This window comes from Periplaneta americana, chromosome 17, assembly GCF_040183065.1.
Source record: "Periplaneta americana isolate PAMFEO1 chromosome 17, P.americana_PAMFEO1_priV1, whole genome shotgun sequence".
In the NCBI taxonomy this organism is placed as follows: Eukaryota; Metazoa; Arthropoda; class Insecta; order Blattodea; family Blattidae; genus Periplaneta; species Periplaneta americana.
Genome location: NC_091133.1, coordinates 93,114,510 through 93,135,162, shown reverse-complemented (window position 1 = coordinate 93,135,162; position 20,653 = coordinate 93,114,510). Strand labels below are relative to the sequence as shown.

The following is a 20,653-nucleotide window of genomic DNA, read 5'->3' as shown; positions in this document are numbered from 1 at the left end:
GTCGAGTGATGGGCTTTGGTACAGAGCAAAAGGACTTTTAAGGGTTGGGAAAGTGGATGGTATCAATCATGGCGCCGGGGCGTGCGCGCTGCGAGTCCATCCCGACACAGGGAGAGGGAAGGAAAAAGGGTGGGAGGCACTCAACTGCTGATACAATGGTTCCCCTGGGAGATCGAGAAGCTAGGCCACTTTCCTGGCGCTCCTGATAGAGCTATCTGTCTGTCTATCTGCCGCTGCCCCCTCCTGCTCCTGCCAGACTGATGCACATTGATTCGTTTCCAGAATCCTCACACCACCACCCACATCACTTCTGCCGGCATCACTTGAGCAACGCTCCTCTTGTTTTTTTTACAACATTCATCTTCGTGGAAAGACCGAAAGAATGGAGATTCTGTGCATCACATCTCACGTTTTATTTTACAAGAATTCGGCTTCTCGAGGAATAACAATTATCTGTACCCTGCCCCTCTGCGTAGAGTTTGACATACTTCTTGTAGACTAGGTGTTTATCTCAGTAGAGCTTTTGAGCATCTTCAAATTAACTCTGTGAGATTCTTGAAGTACAGCACAATATTATCTCTACCTCCTTGTATGAGGTTTCTCATACTTCCTTCAGTCACAGGTTTAACGTAGCGTGGAGATCACGGTCTTGGATTCGAATCCCGTATACAAGAAAGATTTTTGTATTCAATATGATGTCTCGTATTTTTTAATAGAAGGTCGCACCATGTGTTTGTCTAGAAGGAATTCACCACGTGTTTGTCTAGAAGGAATTCACCATGTGTTTGTCTAGAAGGAATTCACCATGTGTTTGTCTAGAAGGAATTCTTAACCCCGTAGGTCTACTTTATAGAACACAACCTGCAGAAGATGTAAAAATTTAATGTAAATAGATTCAGTAGTTTCAAAAAAAAAATGTTTATTATTTTAGTAGGTTAGAGACCTAAGTTAAGGTCCACCGAAGGCTGTAATGGCACATACATACATAGGGGAGAGTCGGGTAGTATCGGACATCGGATAATATCGGACAGTGAGTTTCTTTCATCTACCACACGATGATAGTACCTGATTGACATGGTTACGTTTCTGTGATGTCGCATAGAGAAACGTAACCATCTCATTCAGGTACTACCATATGGTGGTAGATGAAAGAAACGCACTGTCCGATATTAGACTACCCGATGTCCGATACTACCCGACTCTCCCCTACATACATACATACATACATACATACATACATACATACATACATACATACTCCACACCTGTGGAGTAACGGTCAGCGCGCCTGGTCGCGAAACCAGGTGGCCCGGGTTCGATTCCCGGTCGGGGCAAGTTACCTGGTTGAGGTTTTTTCCATTGTTTTCCCTCAACCCAATATGAGCAAATGCTGAGTAACTTTCGGTGCTGGACCCCGGATTCATTTCACCGGCATTATCACCTTCATCTCATTCAGACGCTAAATAACGTAAGCTGTTGATAAAGCGTCGTAAAATAATCTACTGAAAATACATACATACACACATACACAATAAGCATCATGCCAGCCGTATCAAAAGCAGGGAAAAAATCGTACACAAACAACTTACTAACTACATTAATGAATACAATCTATTCGACAAGTATCAGTCAGGTTTCAGAGCTGGACACAACACAAGCACTGCTCTACTTAAAATGACCGAAGACATTCGTGAAGCAATTGAGTTTAATAAAGTGACAATACTAACTCTTGACCTTAGCAAACTTTCAACTCTGTAAATTTTGACCTGCTCATCCATAAATAATTGTAAAAATCTGCATTTGTTCGAGACTGTTGTGAGCTGGTTGGAATCCTACTTACAACAATGAGTTCCCCATCACTTGTAAGGAATTGTAATTAGTTATCACTTGTACGCTGACGATCTTCAATGCTACATCTATTCCCGCTTAGACCAAGTAAACGACGCTATAGACAAACTGAACGAAAACATTGACATAGACATGGACATAGAAATTCCATCTCAAAATCAATCCCGAAAAGACACAAGCAACATTATATTAGGACACAAACGACAAATCAACTCTGTAAAACAACTTGACATTTTCCCCGTTAAAGTAAGTACAGTTCATATTCCTCTCAGTTCTTCCGTAAAAAAATCTTCGCATTCATATGGATAATAATCTCAACTGGGACATGCAAATCACAGAAACTTCATTCCTTCGTACCTGTCGTCTCGTTTCATTTACCTTTCTTCCCATCATAATCTGAACACACGTTCTAGCCATGAAACAATACTAACAAGATCATCCCATCGCACCTCCTCATACTCATCCTCTTCACAATAGTCCTGCTAAAACTCTGGAATTCGCTGCCTGCTAGCATCAGGGATTGTCGAAATGAAATTGAATTGAAACGCGCAAACTTAGGCTATTCTACGTTTAATTTGTACTTCAGTAAAAAAAATATATTTCATTGTTCTTAACTTGTACACTAAATGATCTAGCCTTTATTAATCAGGTAATCTTTTAGTACTTAGATTTTTATATTGCAATTGTACATTTAATATTATTTGGAACTATAGTTTTAATTGAGATGTGAGATAAGCTCATACACTACACACTATACCAGGCTGTTGTAACCTTGCACATTACAGTTGCCATTTACGTTGGCAGCTCTTCCTATGAAAAAGTTGAACGCTGTGCAGTAGCCTTCTGAACCAATCAGAATGTAACATTTTCTGTCACCGGCTTCTGTTCCGCGGAGCACTGCTATATTGTTAGTTTGCCACATACTGTGTCATATGACGTTACTGCCACGAGCATAATTTGTGTGATAGTGTTATAAAGTTATAAATAATTTGTAGCGCTGCTGTGAAATGTCGCAAAAAAAGTTAAGAAACTTATAAACTCATGTAGTGAGCATCCTTTACGTAAATAGTCAGGCGTCAGAATTTGTGTGAATGAATGACTCTTCAATTTTACGAAAAGGAGAAGGAATTTGTCCTTAGATCGTCCCTCCATTCCTACAGATAATGTAATATAGCGGACATAAAAGAACTTTAGGTCTCTCTAAGAGGACAGTACTAAAGGAGTTACATAATAATTAACATTTGAATTAACGGAAGAGAATTCCAATTTCTTTAAGTCATCTGTTATGTGGTGGTCATTGTGGCAACATCGCATCTCTTGTTACCAACTTTACGCAAAGCTGTCAGGTGCAAGGTTACAACGACCTGGATATAAACGTTCTTTGCCAGCTGAACGTAGTTAAATAAATACGCAAGATCGGAGTTTTCTTAATTTTTTAGATTTTATTGTATTAATTTTGTTGTTATAGAGATCTAACAAGGGTAGAGGTTTCGTCGTGATGTCATGAATAGTTTTATTGCTAGCTAAAAAAAGAATAATTACGCATCTAAGTGTAATTATAGTAGACATACTTTATAGGCTTAGTGTGTTAGTAACACACAGTTCATATAATTATAGTGCCTGTAATTAGTTGTAATACGCGTCTCTTGTCATTTTTTGTTACATAGCCTAGTTGTCACTTGGAACCTGAATGAGAACCATGTTTACTATGAATTTTAGTACAAATACTACCCCTAAGTAAGTATATTACTTATTTTGTGTGCGTTATCGTATCTGGCAAGGACTCTGGCGTCGGTACTTCTTTTATTTGTGTTCCTAGGAACGTTACGCAAACACTGACGATGTTGGTTAGTTGATTTCCGACTCATATTTAATTATAATTGAGACCTTTAGTCCCAGTAGCCCAGACAACCAATTGACAGCTTCTTACTAAAGTAAGTTTGTGATTGACAAAACAACTGAGACAAAATTTAGGCCTATGGACATAGTTCAGTTTTCCATTCACATTACATTATACTCTCATTAAAATGTTATAGTCATGTCATCATCTCTGAATAACCCATGTAGATTAGAAGTAACAATAAATAAGCTATTATCAATTACAAAACTTTTTCCAGTCTTTTCTAATACCTAACATTTGTCTGTTCGATATTTTCCATGTCTTGAACTCATGCGAGACGAATTCGCCAGCCTAAAGTCGAACAAGCTTTGTGGTTGAGAAGGAATGATAAACAAAGTATTGTCAGCAAAAACGTTTGCAGCCTTTCCTAATCTCAGACACTGTCTACTCGAAATATTTCATATCTCTAATTCATGCGAGACGAAATTGGTAACTTCTTTTTGAAGTAGAACTACTTCCTTCACCGAGTGTGAATGGGGGAGTGAGGTATGTAGTCTACGGAGTTTCGGATGTCTCAAAAAGTGTAAAATTTGAAACGTTTACTGCACGGAAACTATAAGAGATGCGTTAATGATTTGTTTATAATTGAATAGAGGACAGATATCGCTTCTTAATAATAAATTATGTAAACAGGCTGGACCAGATATGTGAAGATGACGGGAGTGCCATGAAAAGGGCCGACTTCAGCTACCTCGGCGCTACGCCGCAGTTAATTGCGTCAGTGTAACTTGGGATACGGAAGTGAATAGTATCTAGTGCTGTAGTATAAACACAACAGTATCACTGGTTAAAAATATAATTTATATCTGAGTTCAAATACGTGAGTTACGAGATCCAATTTGTGAGAGTAGTAGTGAAAATATCAAACATGCCCAAGAAATTAGGAGCAAAATATCACCGCGACCGACGAAATGCACTAAGAAAAAAGAATTTAGAAAGAACTACATACAATATGTCGGCAGCTGAAGGAAAACGAAAATACAGAGCTCAGTTGAAGGCCCAGCGCGAGAGTGGAAATTTCGTGTCAGTGTGCAATGGAATCAGAGCTGCTGTAAATACAGGTGGTTTTGACGTGAAGTGCTATTCAGATGTTTCTTTGATTCAGATTTTTGTAGTTATTGTTTTGTATGCTACCTATCTCTGAAGAAACTCTAACTAAAAACCTAGATCATATATAGCCAGATTGCCCGGCATTGTAGGCTTTGACGGTAACAACTTTTGTCAGGTTTACTATGCTGCCATCTAGTTGTTACATAAGAAGTCACATCATAACTCTCATTTGAATTGCATTAGCGACTGTACTGCCACCTCGTGTTCGTTTACGGCGGACGAGTGGCGATCCTGGCGGTTATTCTCTTCAAAGTGCTACCGATTTTAACATAGAGGAATGGGCTATCTGTTGTGTGTATATATATATATATATATATATATATATATATATATATATATATATATATATATAAGATCTAGGCTAAAAATAAGCCTAACGAAACAAAATAAATGTCCCCCCCCCGGAAATTTAATCCTATAAGTACCAGGCTACTGTTGGGCCCTTGCCTTTCCCACAAGTTTATAACAAATAACAATAAAAAAAATGCCTACTGTAGCTATGCACCGGATTTTTTTTTTTTTTTCGTCTTCTATAACCATCTATTTCGAAGTTTCAAGTCAATATATTTATAACCCTTGCCTTTTGATGTGAATTTGTCTATAAGTTCGATCCAGCACTATGGTCTGTCCAAAACTATTTCCGATCTGACAAATGGCGCCTTTAGTATGTTATCATGGCAACCATTCAAATCAACCAATCACGAGAGACGCGTAACCATGGTAACGGGACGGTGTTGCCGTGCTTATGTTTACAAGCTGCACGTGAATAACACGGCCTAGTGGTGAATACAGTGCCCGGAATGACTTTGAGTTGGCTGGTTACCGCGTGCTTTGTGTGAATTAAAGTATTATTGTTTTAATGTATCGATAATTATTGTGTTTAAATTATATTAGACGTATTATCTTCGTTGTTATTGGTGGAGTTTGTGACTAGTTTGCGTTTTATAGTTTCTGCGAGAGTTTCTAAACAGATGACTTGTGCAATGTCGGAAGGAAGGAAAGGGAGGCCGAGAACAAAGAATATTGTACAAAGTGTCCCGTTAAAGAGTCAAGCGCGAGAAATGATGTGTTATGTAAGACAGTATTTTGAGAGGGAAAAAGATAATGGCGGGCCTCTTTTACCTTTGGCGCAAGTTGTAATGAGAACTGATGCTTGTGTTAAAATGAATAAGAGCATTGTTATCGATATTGGAAAAGAAAAAGGCCGTGTAGATTTTTAATCATAAATGTTTTTACAGTTTATAATTTTTTTCAACGCCTTTGTAACAATATTACATTGAAGAATACCGGCACTCATAAAAGTAAAGGCTTCGTATTAAATTTAAATCTGTTTTTACAGTTTACAGCCCTTTCGACGCTTTTCTAACGGTATATTGAAGAATACCGTTACTATTATTACTAATAATAATAATAATAATAATAATAATAATAATAATAAATTATAATATACTAATAAAAATAAAATATACACACATTTTAATGCCTAGTGTTCAACAAATTGGTTAGAAATGTATGTGTTCATGTCAGCCGTTCATTACTGCACTCTATCGGCAGCGCGGTCCCTTACAGAAAGATGGGCAACATGACAACACTGCTCCCCTTCTCTGTAAGCTGTCAAGTCGGAAGTAGTTTTGGTCAAGGTATAGAATGCCATCCCGGAAAGTCAAACGACATATTTTCAGGCCAGTTTTCTCGCGTCTATAATTTCTAAACTACATGACATATTCCAATGAAGTAAACTACGATCGACAGACAAAGTATCCAACATGACCTTGAGTTCGAGCGATACGCGGGAGGGGTGAAGTTGAGGCACGAATTGGCGAGTCGTAGTGTAACACGAGAATGCAAAGCGATAGAATATTCGCAGTGGTGTAAAGCGATTTGTAAAGAATCAGGCTACAATCTCAATTGAGCAATAATCAACAGCGGACAAGTTAAATCGAAAAAAATTCGCGAGTGAAGTTGTGAAGAGAGAAAATGTACAATGTCGAGGCATATGCAGCGCAAATACTCGTAGGAACGGGCGTGTAAGCAATGGACACCTTTGAGACACGTATTCACGCATAAAACTTGCGTCTGTATCTCCGTTACAACCTAGGCCAACTCTTTTTTTTTTCATGAAGTTCTAATATTAGGGCTGGGCCTATGTAAAATACTGGATAGATAATTAAAGTTAGTTGATTATTAAATAAATACAGTACAAAATCACAACATACGTAGTTTTTATATAAGATTATGTGAAGTATGTAAAATTGTCGAAACATGTAAAATGATAAATCAAATATAATTACCCTGATACGGTGATTTGTTGATATTTTGATCTTCTGAACATCTACATGGCAAGAAATAGAATCTGAGTGTTTACATAGAATTTCCAGCTGTCTGATGATTTTCGTAACGTAAATTTAAGTCATGGAACTTAAGTCTTCTTCGAAGAATCAACTGTAAAAAAACATTAGCTACTTTCGGCTATATTTACAAAATAATTTCAATATCGAAAAGAACTTGACGGAAACTGAACTTACATTATTTATGTACAGAATTCATCACCAAACTAATAAGTTTAACTGGAATTTATTATTAAATTGTATGATTAATAGTAGTATACCTCATTTTTTTAGTTAAAATAAGGATAATATTATTATCTAAATTATATAAGTCTACAAAGAATCATCGATTCTTGTTTCGTTATCGGAAGGGATGCGATAAAAGAAGGACTAGGCCTACTGCTATGAGCAGCATTTAACTTTTTATTGTCAATTATAACAATGGCAAAATGAAAAACGAATCATTGCATTAATGTGTACGTTTCCGATCTCGTACTGTTTTATTGATCTTCTTAAAATGCTTCTGTTTTATTATAAGTCGTTTGTTTATTGATGTAACGTTGCTACTCGTAGAAGTAGTAAACCACACTGGTCGTGCTTTATACATTGTTTCTAAAAGTTCACCGTCCTCTCTAATGTTTTTATTGGACTTCGCGTCTGCGATGGTTTCGTTGTGTTGCTTTTTTCGCTTTGTATCCCGTATAGTCTTCTCTTACAATAAAACATGAATTGCAATTAAGTTGGCTTCAACTCGAGAGTGTCTACAAATTGTTGTCCTTCTCTGGAGTGGAAATAAGTAACTTATCTCTCTATGAAACTGCAACATATAGAGTGGAAGTGAAATGTTTATAATGTTGAGATCACTGGATTGGGCCCGTCCTCGCATGATTATGAGTGATGTTTTCTTCGAGATGGCCGTGAAACTTGGAGGTAACTTCCTTTAAGGAAAGTGGCTAACTTTTGGTCACGCCTACATCAAATTTGGAAACAAACATTATATTTGAGCTGTTCCAATATTGTTTTAAGGGAACGCACAGGTAAAATTACTAAATCTTACAGTTTTCATTTTTTTTTCTCAAAGACCAAGGACACCAGAATAAAATTATGTGACACGTTTCCTTATTAAGATGCAATAAAGGGCAGGAATTTTTTTCAACGGTGTTAGTTTTGTTTAGCAAAAATAATATTTTTGTTAGCTAAGACAGTTATAGCATATAGGCTTACAGAAAATATAAATAGTTCAGTGTATGATGGCAAAACGGTGGGTAAGCCTATTCATATCAATGACATTTAGAAACTTCGGAATAGTTACTGGAGACGCATTTGTCTAATTTAAACTGTGAGTGCTGTAATAACTTCATATTAAATTTAGGCGTTATGTAACAACAAAATTTTACACAGAAGGATCCCACTTTTTAGTTAATGCTTCTATTAACATTTATTAATACTTAAAACATTAATATAAACAAATGAAGTCGGCAAATTGGTACTTATAGCGCTGGCCTTCTATGCCCGAGGTTGTGGGTTCGATCCCGGGCCAAGTCGACGGCATTTAAGTGCTTAAATGCTCATATCAGTAGATTTATTGGCATGTAAAAGAACTCCTGCGGGACAAAATTCCGGCATACCGGCAACGCCAATATAACCTCGGCAGTTGCGAGCGTCGTTAAAGAAAACATAACATAAACAAATGAAAACTCTATTTCTTTAAATTACCCCATTTATCTATGGTCCCTTTTACATAGACTGCGTCTGTTGTTGTTCGGTAAGATATTTTTTTTCCTTTTGTTGTCGGTCGCACATTCCCACCCCCGGGGGGAAAGGTCCTGGATTCAACCGAAAACCTATTCAACACTGTTCCAAAGTGCATAAATTGTATGCTGGAAGCAATCAACGGCCCTCTCGTGGCAGTATTTGGTATTCCGAATATGAAATCTCACAAAGATGACCCAGAAGAATAGTCATCTCGTGATAGTAGAGTGGAGTGAAGTTCACTCTGTGAACCATGGCACATCAATCGATTAATGAGATACAAGATTCTCTTTATTGTCATGGTTGTCATTGAAGGCTACTGTGTGTCACGTGCTGTGATTGGTTGTAATCACGTGTGGAATGTGTGTTTTTGTGTGTGAAAAAGATGGAACAGAGAACTGTCAATTTAGTAAAAATCTCACCAGAACTTAATATAGAAGATTGTGTTTCAGTAGTTATTTCACAAAAACTTTGTCATCTTTGTTTAATAAGAAGTGATCAATATGCACATTTATATTCAATAACAAATAAAACAGAAACTGGTCCGTGTTTAACATTAACCTGGAAAAGTTCATGCAAGGTTGACAGGTAGGCTAAAATACTTTTAAATAAAGTATTTTTACAGACCATATATATAATAAGTTAGAATGAAGTATTATTCGCCACATTCATTACCACTGACTTTGAATATGAATATTGTAACTATTGGTTATAAGTTAAAACTAAAAAAAAGTGACATGTAATAATTAGAGGTTAGGCAACGTTCCCGGTAAAGTTAACCTATTTTCATTTGGTTCAGAACTCATTATTTTTGTGAGAGGTGTTCTGTTGTAGATATCAAACATACTAGATACAAAATCGAAGATTAATTGACAATTCATTGTTTTTCCTAATGAAATTGTGTTGCTGTAGAGGCATTAAATATTACATTATTCTATCCTAAAAGTAAGATTTGCAAGTATTCGCGTGTGCATTGAAATTTTCAAACAATTAATATTTAGTGTGGGTTTGAGGTTGAACATATATCAGTACCGGTAACGTAGTTTCTAATCGTGAACAAAATCAGAGTTTATGTTCTCTTGGAATGCATACTATAGAGCTTCGCTTTACTTTTGTGGTATTTCTCCAAGGAAACTACACTGCTTAAAGAACAGTATTGTTTTACCTCAGTCTTCTGTAAGAGTATATAGTGATAAGCACATGGTTTTAGTTTGCAGCCACAAATACTTTCATCTTAAAAATCGTTTGCTACTTACCAGTACCTGTATATTCTGATGTACAGATCCAGAATCAAAATTCAGGTGACCAAAATTTTGTTTCTGGGTCTGTACTGTTGTTTGTATTCTTCACCTGACATAATTAGGAACATTAAATCCAGACTTCTGAGATGGACAGGGCATGTAGCACATATGGGCGAATCTAGAAATGCATGTAGAGTGTTAGTTGGGAGGCCGGAGGGGAAAAAGACCTTTGGGGAGGCCGAGACGTAGATGGAAAGATAATATTAAAATGGATTTGAGGGAGGTGGGATTTGATGATAGAGACTGGATTAATCTTGCTTAGGATAGGGACCTATGGCGGGCTTGTGTGAGGGCTGCAATGAACCTCCGGGTTCCTTAAAAGCCAGTAAGTAGGTCTGTATTGTTGTAGCTGCCTATCCCTCTATTTGTTACCACTTAATTGTCAACATAACATGCGAAAGGTCCAGGATGAATTAAACCCTACTAGGGAAATAACGGGAGGTTATTACGCTGTGGAATGGAGCGTATACCATGAAATGCAAGGCAGACACTGATAAATTACCGGTGAATGCCGCGGAGTGGAGTCCCGCAGTGCAATAATCTCCCTGTAGTAAGTTTTCCAATGTTTTGTCCTGAACCTCTGAGTGTTATATTTATAAGAAGAGGGGAGGAGGCGACAACAGTACTTACATTGGAATATACAGGTAAGTAGCCTATCAAACGATTTTTATGTTGAAAGTATTTGTGGCTGCAAACTAAAGCCACTATATAGGCTACACATCTCACAGAAACCAGTAAAGCGAAGAAAATTGTGCCTTGTTGGTGTAGCTTTCCTGGAGAATTACCTTTGTTTCAAGTTTGCTGCCAGGGATGTAGAACACTGTAGCAACAAAAACAGATGTATGGAGGCTTATTAAAAATGATGACCAAACTTGAATACGGGCAAGCATTGCCTTACCTGTGATAGTGGTATGCTGAGGTTTGTAACAGGGTTAAGACAGTTTGCTGAGGGCTTAAATAAGTGACAGATAGCTCAAAGTGTGTGGAAGGTAGCAGTGGTATCGTGAGATTTGTCATGTAATGTAACACAGTTGTGCAACCCTTATTGAAGTTTTACCAAAAAAATTTATAAACAGATTATGGTTAAATAATGGCACTGATTTGAATATTTACCTGTAATAAAATGTCATATATATATATATATATATATATATATATATATATATATATACTTTAATTTGCGGGAAATGCCTGTTATTATTCGGTTGAGAAGCTTTTGTCATCCAGTATGCTGTCAAAAAATCTGAAAGTTAGAATTTATAAAACAGTTATATCACCGGTTGTTCTGTATGGTTGTGAAACTTGGACTCTCATTTTGAGAGAGGAACAGAGATTAAGGGTGTTTGAGAATAAGGTTCTTAGGAAAATATTTGAGGCTAAGATGGATGACGTTACAGGAGAATGGAGAAAGTTACACAACGCAGAATTGTATGCTTTGTATTCTTCACCTGACATAATCAGGAACATTAAATCCAGATGTTTGAGATGAGCAGGGCATGTGGCACATATGGGCGAATCCAGAAATGCATATAGAGTGTTAGTTTGGAAGCCGGAGGGAAAAGACCTTTGGGGAGGCCGAGACGTAGTTGGGAGGATAATATTAAAATGGATTTGAGGGGGGTGGGATATGGTGATAGAGACTGGATTAATCTTGCACAGGATAGGGACCAATGATGGATTTATATGAGGGCGGCAATGAACCTTGGGGTTCCTTAAAAGCCATTTGTAAGTAAGTAAGTGTGTGATTTATTTTCATATAATTAAATACATTTTATATAGCCTATAGTAGAAGCATATAAATTTCCATTTGCTCAGCAATATTATTTGCTATAGATCTGTGTCGTTTGATGTTCAGTGCTTCGGCTATGAACAAGGCTATTTGCACTTCTTTATTGATTAAATAAATTCCATCTATACAGTCACGGATAATGTATAGTAGAATTACAACATGAATTGTTAAAATGTTGTGCCCTTCTTAAATTAGACTCACTTTGTATTGAGAGCAATAGAATACATAAGATTGTGTGCAGACCTTACTTTTCTTTCAGAATTTGAATACAGTTTTGTTTTCACAGTTGTAGGTTTTCAGAAGATGGGAAACAATTGTTTGTGTTATTGGAAACGAAATCTTTCCAAATACACAACCTACATGATTCAGAAGTGAAATTAGTAGCTGAGGAAGATACTATTCTGTTATCTTCTTTATTGGAAAGCACTGGTATAGGTAAGTCTGGCTACCAAATCTAGGTAAATGTATACATGTAGACTTGTAGTTAGATATATGTAGGTTGTTATACAGTGAGTCTCTAAGGTCGCTTAGCGATTAACAAATGGCTACTATCTTGGTCGAAGTGGGCACACTCCCCTGTTAAATTGGTCATTACTGAAAAAATTCAAGCAGTGACAGCGGATGTACTGGCAAGGACTTTCCAAAATATGGCGCTCCGGGTTAAATCCTCTCTGGACGCAGATGATGCTCACTTCCAGCGCATTTGATGATGTTTTCACATTTCTCACAAAATGAGGTAGATCCGCTTCAAATTTAATTGGAATACCTTCATTAGTGTTAAAATTACCCAAGAAATTTTGGGTTCCGTAGCAAGTGGGACACACAGTAGATTTAGCCTGATTCTTAATTTTAATCTGTGTTACTCTTATTTTAAGTCTAAGTTACATCTATTTTTTGTAATTTGGATGATTAATTTTAATAGAAGATTTTTGCAGCTTTGCATATTGATTTGAATTCATTGTGATTGTTTCTTGTTTTGTTAGAAATGTTAATTATTTAGACGCTTTTGATAATTTTGTGTTACAAATTTGAGGTGCAGTAGACTACAACAGTATTCTTAGAATCTCTAAACGGAAGTGACATAATCTCTCATTTTTAAAGAGCCCACCAATCTGTCAGCAGTTTATGTTCCTGGACAATGACGACTACTTCGTAGATATTATTTTAGTGAATGCGACACCTTGATGTTAGTTGAGAATAGTCAGCCTCTTGTTTCCTGTGTTCATTTTCATTTGACACAATTGAAATCGGTCACTCAGCAAATTGTATGTATAGCCTATTATGTTAGCATAGTGGTTATAAAAATTATTACTGAAATCTTGGACCTCTGTACCACATGCAAGAACATGCCAAACTCTTGTTAAGAAGATGCAATGAACAGGAACACCATGTATGTCGATGGCAACCAAGCAATGCAGGTCAATCACAAATGAGAGATTACTGTAAGAATTGGTTTTCATCATTACTTTTGCGAATATTCAAGCATTTAATATCAAATTTTGAAAAGCTTGTATTTATCCCTAACATAGGCCTACATTTTCCGAGTTTTAATGTTAATCTCTAGTCATTCATAGGGACTGTATTTTTTGGTAGAGTTGCCTCGTTTAATTATTAGGCAGCGGCATTCCTTTTAAGATTTGTAGGTCTTTATTGCATGCAACGATAATAAAATGAAAATGCGAAGTTGTCACGTCTTGTTTGTTGCTCCTATATATTAATATAACATGGATATGGGTTAGGCTTAATTGCTCAAAGCACGAGTTAATTTGAAGATTATTTATATTATTTAGATTATTTATTTTAAATTAATTATTTAAAGAACTGCAATATAATTAATTTTCACTGTGAACTAGAACAAGACACACTGCTAAAATTTGCAACTCTGGTTTATACACTCTGCGTGGAGTTATTGGAGCGGCCTTCAAAAGACTTGATGACAATGGACAGCGCGACATAATTAAAATTATTGAAACTACAAAGCTTCCGTCCTCTTTGACACCGCTAGCCTACTAATTGAACGTGGCTACTTTAATAGTGATATGCACAAAATTTTCCACAATTACTTTATTTCTTACATTTACCCTTATAAATACAATATTTAAGGGATACAAACTTGTGAAATGGCGCGAAATTTGGATCATTGTACGGAAAATGTTATTAACCCTTCTCCGGGCAACCTACTTTCGTAACGTTGATGGGCAAGGAGGGTCCGTCAGACCCACATGCCATTTCAATACATTGACAGAAGAAAATCATTTTATTGTACACAATATTAATCTTCCTTAATAATGATATTATTATAGTGACCAAAGTATCCATGATAATATACATAAATGATACAATTTTAGTAGTTTTTTCATGCGATAAAAGAAACATGTTTAGTTATGATCTGCAATTTTTTTTTTTACTTTCGTCGTAAAACTTACATTTTAGATTTTCTCATTTCTAGCACACACACACACACTCCCACACGTAATTACTCTCACACACTCACACGTCATCACTCTCACATATCATCACTCTCACACGTCATCACTCATCATCATTCTTACAGTTTTTACACACACGGGTCACTTCACTATGCTCATTACACACAGATTGGCCACAATTGTCACAGCTTTGTTTGCGACTTTTTTCATACTGGTACATATGACACCTGTTAGTGCTCTCCTGTGGTTGGGGCGCAGTTGATGGAGAGGCCTACTAGCTCTTGGCATGAAAGGAGCAATGGTCATTACAGTTTTTTCTGAAGTCCTACTCTAGGTCTTCTTTCAATTTGAGGTTGGATGAAACTTTCAGCAACAGCTACAAGGAACAACCTCCTATTGTTCTGTTTTCCAAGATTCCACGAAGGATGAAGGCTCATCCACACAACAAATGCAGTAATTCCACATACATCTAAAAGATTCATAAAACTGCAAATGGCCAGCGATTTGTACGTCTCTTGCACGCATATGCATTCACTAATGATCGAGTGTGTCAATATCTCATTTTGTACTATTACAGTGAAGAATAATTTGTGGTTTCTTTTCTTCTTCCGAAATGGTTTGTGTGTGGTGCTCTGCAGAAAGAACAACAACTGCCTTATTTGGTTTTGGTACATTGAAACCAATGTTACATATTTTGTAAATCCGAATGGATGAACACTCTGGCCGTCTTTTATTTGGCTGAAACTCAGGAGAGATGAATATACAAATTTTTTGTGTACTATTCCAACTAAGATGAGACCATTACTGAGGAGATTCTCAGCGAGTTCTTTGTCAGTAAAGTAGTTATCGCAAGTTACATTTCTGTTTATTCTTTGATAAGACAGTGTTTCTACAACCCTTCGACCTACTCCTGAGTGTACCCTTACACAGTTTTCTTTTCCGGTGTATGGCAGACCATTTAGGGGATAGGAGGTTTTGGAGTCACAAGCCCACCATACTTTCATGCCATATTTGTCAGGTTTTGATGGCATGTATTCCTTGAAAGGACATCTACCACGGAATGGAATAAGTTGCTCATCAACCGTTATATCAGTACAAGGAATATAGGCCTAATATTTTTTTAAAATTCGAATTCACATTTTCCCAGACATCTATAACCAGGGCAAACTTATCCTTCCCACGGCAAATGGATCTTGTTGTTTTGTCATCAAAGCAAGTAAACGCTAGCAAAGATTTGAATCCCTTGAGACCCATGGTCGCTCTAAATACTGAAACACCATACAAGCTGCTCCACGGAATGTCATAATTAGTGTAATTTGCTTTGAGGTATCCTGCAGTTACTAGTAGACCGAAAAATGGCCGCAATTCAGTGTCGCTACAGCATTTCCATGGGTGTGCAACATTTCTTTCTAAATACAGCCGCTCAGCCTCTTGATTATTTATCTATGGCACTTATAACTGAATCAGTATAGAGATTGAAGGCATCAATAGATTTCCCAGGTGAAAGAGTGACTTTATTTATTGACCCTTTGATAATATTGTGAGCCCTAGCTCAGCCTGTCGGAAAAGGCTGAGAGTTCCACGTGGTGCCATCTTTACCAAAGAAATTAGCAGTTTGATCGAATGCTTCCCCCCAAATCCTAGTTCTAGACGGTCGACACTAACCTCTTGTGGATCACATTGGTGATAACTGCTTTTCTCATTGATAGATAGATCCTCATCATCAGGGGTTTCAGGGTCATATTGTGGCTCTACTAACTTCTGATTCTTCACTCTGATGATCAGATTTGTTATTATCAGCGTTATCGTCTGGCTCGTCTTTTCTTAGGTCAGGTTCTCTAAGCAAATCCTGAATGGATTCTTCACACAAGTACTTACGCTGAGTCTGTCAGAATATTTGACCTAATTACAACTTTTCAGTATAGCAGCATAACTAATATGCATTCAAATATACTGTAACATCTAAAGACCGTACCTTTGTTTCTTTGGCTTCCTTAGGCTTTTCCATAATAATTATTCCCATATAAAAATAAAGTAAAGGTGAGAGATTCAGTCACTCTTTCTCTTATAAACTACACCGTATTATGGCTAGCATAACTTCACACTGACTTATTTATATTTACTATAATGCATAATTGGTCCATTTTTTTTAAATGTCATTGTTGTTGTGCTTCGGAAATAATTTTGCCAACATTCCATTGCCGTCAGATTATCACTGAATGGTTTGAAAGAGTGAAACCTCGTTACGAAGTGAGAAAAACCAATAAAATATACTATGGTCCAATAGACCCTGCATGCCCGGTTAAGACTTTAAAGAAATAAAAGTGTTCTAGAACATTTGTGCGAAATACTACAAAATTTTCCTTCTCCCTAAATATAAAAAACACAGAAATTAACAAAGTCATGAAATTTCAAGTAGGTAGAAATTATAGCTTTAATTTTATTCACAAAAATAGTATTGCCAGGGCCCAACGGACCCTGGTTGCCCGGATAAGGGTTAATCACGAAATATTCCCCCTCTATCGCAAAAACTACGAAATGTGCCCTAAGTTGTATTCAGTATTGTTAAAAAAGAGTTTGTGATTATTGTTTCAGTCAATTTGTCGTTTAAAAAACATGTTTATGTGCCTTTTGTTTTAGTAAATTTTTCAGTCACAACAATTTTTATGGAATATGATATATGGTGATTACTTTCACGTGTTAATATTGAACTAAGTTTATAAATACCTATTTGACTTGTTTCAGCTTGGGAGCCATCTTCGAAACTGATGAGGTTTTTGTGCTTTCTGGTGTTTCCTTTGGGTTTGCTGTGGGTATGTTTGTGTTGTGTTGTGGAGTCAAATAATGTGTGTGTTTTGAAATTCAGTTCAGTTCACTACATATTGGAAACCGAAAACAGCTTCCTAGACATCACAATAACAAAAGCAGATAACAGTGCCTTCAAAATCTACAGAAAACCGACAACAACAATCACACACATACACAACATATCCGATCACTCAACACAACACATACGTGCTGCATTTCGAGCCATGATTCACAGACTACTCAATATACCAATGAACCAGCAAAGAAGAAATAAATACCATCAAATACATAGCACAAGAAAATGGATACAACCCCAACATAATAGATAACATAATAAAAAAGACAAAACATAATTACAAGAAACATAGAAACACAACACAAACACAAGAACACAAAAAATACATCACATTGATATATGAAAACAAAAACACACACAAGATCGCACTTCATTCAAGAAATTAAACTACAACATCGCATACAGAACATAAAAAACTCTACAAAAGCATCTCAACACACAAACAACACAACCAAACAAATACAACCTAGCAGGTGTATACAAACTCACATGTAACAGCTGCAACAACTTCTACATAGGACAGACAGGCAGATCATTTCAAACACGTTACAAAAAACACATTACAGCCATAACCAAATCACACAACACTTCCACATACGCAGAACACATCACAAGTGCCAATCACACCTACAGGAACATAGACACAGACATGGAAATTCTATATATCCAACCGAAAAACCAGAAACTAAACACACTAGAACAATACGAAAGATACAGATACACAAAAACACATCCCCAGCAAATTCTCAAGACACAACTGAATTTCAGAAGACACACACTATTTGACTCCACACTACACAACAAGAACACACCCCCAGTAAACCAAATGAAAACCCCGGAAGACAAGGACTTCACCAGTTCTGAAGATGGCGCCCAAGCTGAAACTAGTCAAATAGGTATTTATAAACTTAGTTCAATTAACACGTGAAAGTAATCACCATACATTATATTCCGTAAGTGATATAGTGTTAAAAGTTGTGTAATCATATGAACAGTATAACAATTTTTATGTTAAACATAACATAATACATTGATTTGACAACTTATTTTATGAAATACCCACCGAAATACTGGTAGGTTTAACATCGAAATCATCCATTTAATTTCACCAAAAAAATACGGACCCTAGTCATTCATGTCCTTCCTTATCTGATTACGAAATTCGTAATCCATTACATTCTGGTATATGAAAAGCTTTTACCCTTAGTTATGTTAAGTTGGAGTTTTTGATTGTGCTTAACTACCTGTAGCTACTTACTATCAGTAATATTAAACATGTTCTCTTTTTCAGAACTCACAGAATCTACAAACATAAAGTCTGTTCTCTTCTCAAAGACACTACTTGCAGTTTTGGTAGAAAGTAAATGGCTTGTAAGCTTATGGATTCAGTATCCTGAGCCACTTTCTGTTAAGAGCATCATAGAGATTTCATCATGCATTGCTGTTGAAAGTTCAAGGGAATATGTTTATTCCCTCACAACTGGAGGAAACGTTGGTATCCTTGGTTTTAAAAGAGCTGTGCTAATGTGAAGCTCATTTTGTATAAGTGGAGAAGTGTAAAAACTACTCTCTTGCTTTGAAAATTTGTGCTAGACTCATTCATTCACTGTTTATATTACCTACATAGTGTTCACACCTGTGGAGTAATGGTTAGCGCATCTGGCCGCGATTTCTGGTCAGGACAAATTACCTGGTTGAGGTTTTTTTCCAGGGTTTTCTCTCAACCCAATATGAGCAAATGCTTGGTAACTTTTGGTGTTGGACCCCGAACTCATTTTGCTGGCATTATCACCTTCATCTCATTCAGATGCTAAATAACCTAAGATGTTGATAAATCGTCGTAAAATAACCTATTAAAATAAAACCTACGTAGTTTCATAAATTGTTACCGAGCAATGTAGTCATGGCCACCACTATACCCGAGGTTCATGGCTTGAAATTGGGCAGAGGGTAATGAAAACCCTTAGCTTGTCTTTCCTCAGAAAGGAAGAAAACACTACCGTAAAGCGGGGTGACTTTGAATGCCGAGGTGACTTTGAACAGTAATTCAGCGCCCTTCTAAATTAAATGCTGTACCCTATTGCGAAAAAACTGAACTAATTTATTGACAACTTAAACAGTTTTTTCGCAATTGGCTACAGCATTTAATTTAGAAAGGAGCTAAATTACTGTTCAAAGTCACCTCAGCGTTCAAAGTCACCCCACTTTACGGTATATCATGTATACAGGGTGTTAAAAAACATTTAATATTTTTGGCGGTGGTAGTATTCATCAGAACAAGAAAGTAAAGTCTAATGGGTCCTAAAATTAAATTTTGTACGAAACAAGGGCTTTGAAATTGGTATTGTAAATACAGTATATCTTTTAATATGAGCTCTTTGCTTGTTTCTTATTGGGTATACAGGATCATATCGGAAATGCAGTAAACATAAAGGTAACAATGTGTGCAGTCATTTGGTCTCTGCTGTAAACGGTAAACATTTGTCTTCGGTTGTTCATAGCAGACATTTGTGTAAGCAGATAGTGTTAAAGTTCTATTCATATGTGTGTTTAATACAAAATTCTTAAGAAACAAACAAAGATCTCATATTAGAAGATATGCTGTTCTTACAATATCAGTTTCTTTTTTTCTTGTTTTGATGAATATCAGTTGAATGCTTTTTTTCAACGAAAATTACATTACATTATCATTACAAGTTACAACATTGCTTGCCTTTGTTGGAAAGCTGCGGGAAAAATGATGCATGCCGTTGGACACCAACAACCCACTGGGCATCTTCTGTGAGGTTGACGAAGAAGTACTCATTATCTGGAAAATATTGATTTTTAGAGCCCATGTTCATTAGACTTCGTTTTCTTTTGTCTTTTTTGTTCACTTTAACACTTAACTATAAAACTTTCTTAAATTAAAACGTTAAAAGTGTTATAAAAAGTGTCATAAAAGGTAACATACCTTAATGACTGACAAGCCCCGTTACAACACCGGTGTGGTGTCATCATCAGTGTCTTTCGAACTATTGTGCCTCCAGCTCGTCTTAATTTCCAGTGATTTCTGTCGTCAGTGGTGGTGGAATGCTGCTCTTATGGTGGTGGGGATTGTTTGTATGTCATTAAGGTATATTACCTTTTTTAATACTTTATAACACTTTTAATGTTTTAATTTAAGAAATTTTTATAGTTTGTTTTCTTGTTTTGATGAATACAGTAGAATCCTTCTTATCCAGCTTAGGAGAATCTTATTAGATCCTGGAAGAGAGCTGGGCTTTGGCCACACATACAGGCCCCTTAATTGAACTTTGGCATAAGAGAGAAA

At 36.4% G+C, this 20,653-nt stretch overlaps 1 protein-coding gene across 2 annotated transcripts in view; it reads left to right on the top strand.

The window, feature by feature from the left end:
• Positions 1 to 9,184: 9,184 nt before the first annotated feature.
• LOC138692891 (spatacsin) overlaps positions 9,185 to 20,653 on the top strand; it is a 75,302-nt gene continuing 63,833 nt past the window's right edge. For both annotated transcript variants that reach the window (XM_069816207.1, XM_069816208.1), the window contains exons 1-3: positions 9,185 to 9,525; positions 12,314 to 12,462; positions 18,632 to 18,835. In XM_069816207.1, the coding sequence (XP_069672308.1) occupies positions 9,323 to 9,525; positions 12,314 to 12,462; positions 18,632 to 18,835 (556 nt within the window). In that variant the 5' untranslated portion in view covers positions 9,185 to 9,322. The remainder of the gene's footprint in view (positions 9,526 to 12,313; positions 12,463 to 18,631; positions 18,836 to 20,653) is intronic.